This window comes from Nematolebias whitei, chromosome 4 (genome assembly GCF_014905685.2).
Source record: "Nematolebias whitei isolate Nwh7 chromosome 4, NemWhi1, whole genome shotgun sequence".
NCBI lineage: Eukaryota > Metazoa > Chordata > Actinopteri > Cyprinodontiformes > Rivulidae > Nematolebias > Nematolebias whitei.
The window spans coordinates 51,135,137-51,136,241 of NC_056501.1; the positions used below are offsets into that span (position 1 = coordinate 51,135,137).

The 1,105-nt window shown below is 55.0% G+C and overlaps 1 protein-coding gene across 1 annotated transcript in view; it reads left to right on the forward strand.

The window, feature by feature from the left end:
- zgc:110843 (uncharacterized protein LOC541492 homolog) overlaps positions 1 to 981 on the forward strand; it is a 1,486-nt gene extending 505 nt beyond the window's left edge. Inside the window, exons 2-3 of the mRNA XM_037675434.1 lie at positions 334 to 536; positions 603 to 981. Of these exons, the coding sequence (XP_037531362.1) occupies positions 334 to 536; positions 603 to 692 (293 nt within the window). The 3' untranslated portion in view covers positions 693 to 981. The remainder of the gene's footprint in view (positions 1 to 333; positions 537 to 602) is intronic.
- Positions 982 to 1,105: the final 124 nt, after the last annotated feature.

Sequence of the window (1,105 nt, forward strand, 5' to 3'; positions counted from 1 at the left end):
GTCACGGGTGGTGTCGGCACCTGCAGGCGGTCACGGGTGGTGTCGGCCATCTCAGATTAAACGGAGCAGCTAATCCAGACCGAGAGCAGGACCTCGGGTCCTGCACAGCATCACGTGGTCCACAGTGCAGCTTCAGCCTACACAGATTGATTTCATTATTGATTATTGCCTTTAGGTCATTCTTGAAATATCTTGTCCTGACCAGCAAGGCTTCCGTTTCACTGTTCCTGGTGTAATGGTCAGTGAAGAGTTGAACCAGTAACGAGCTGAACGGACCAGTAAGAAGGTTACTGGTGCTCAACCGCTTCCTGTCGTGTGTTTGCATCCCTGCAGAACATTTGGTGGTTGCGGTGCCGGTGGCGGTCCTCGCAGCAGCCGGAGGGTTCCTCGTCAGCCGTTACCTGAGCAGCAGGTGCTGCAAGGAGAGCCAGGTGAACACATGCGTGAGCAAAGACAGCCCCAAGGTTGTCCACAGCTTCGACATGGAGGACATCGGCACCAAGGCTGTGTACTGCCGCTGCTGGAAGTCCAAAAAGGTTAGGGACCGAACGGACCGATCCGTCTCTTCCTACGAGTTGAGTTTAAAACCGTGTCTCCTGCAGTTTCCCTTCTGTGATGGTGCCCACACCAAGCACAACGAGGACACCGGGGACAACGTTGGACCTCTCATCGTCAAAAAGAAGGACGTGTAACTGACCTGCGCAGAGACCCGGTCCTGTCCGTCTGCGTCCAGCGCGCCGTCCGTCACCAGGACGAGCCCGGAACATTCCACCCTGTCCCTCTAACCCTCTTTCAGTTACTGTCACTTCTGGGCATGTTGGTCAAACGTAACGTGCACTTTGTTTGTTGTCTGTCTGCTGTCGTGGTGTGGAGCTGGTGGAGCTGCTGGAGCTGCTGGAGCTGGTGGGTGGAGCGGTTTCTTTTGCTTCAGTCACATCTGTGTGTTCATTTCATCTCACATTAAAGTTGTGTCTGGACACGTTTCAGTGTTGCGTCTGCTGCTCAGTTCAACTGTTTGTCCTCCAACCGAAGCACTACCTGCTGTCACTCGGCCTCCACTGTCCTCAGGTGGACCGTACCTGTGGACGCGCGCTGTCCTCAGGTG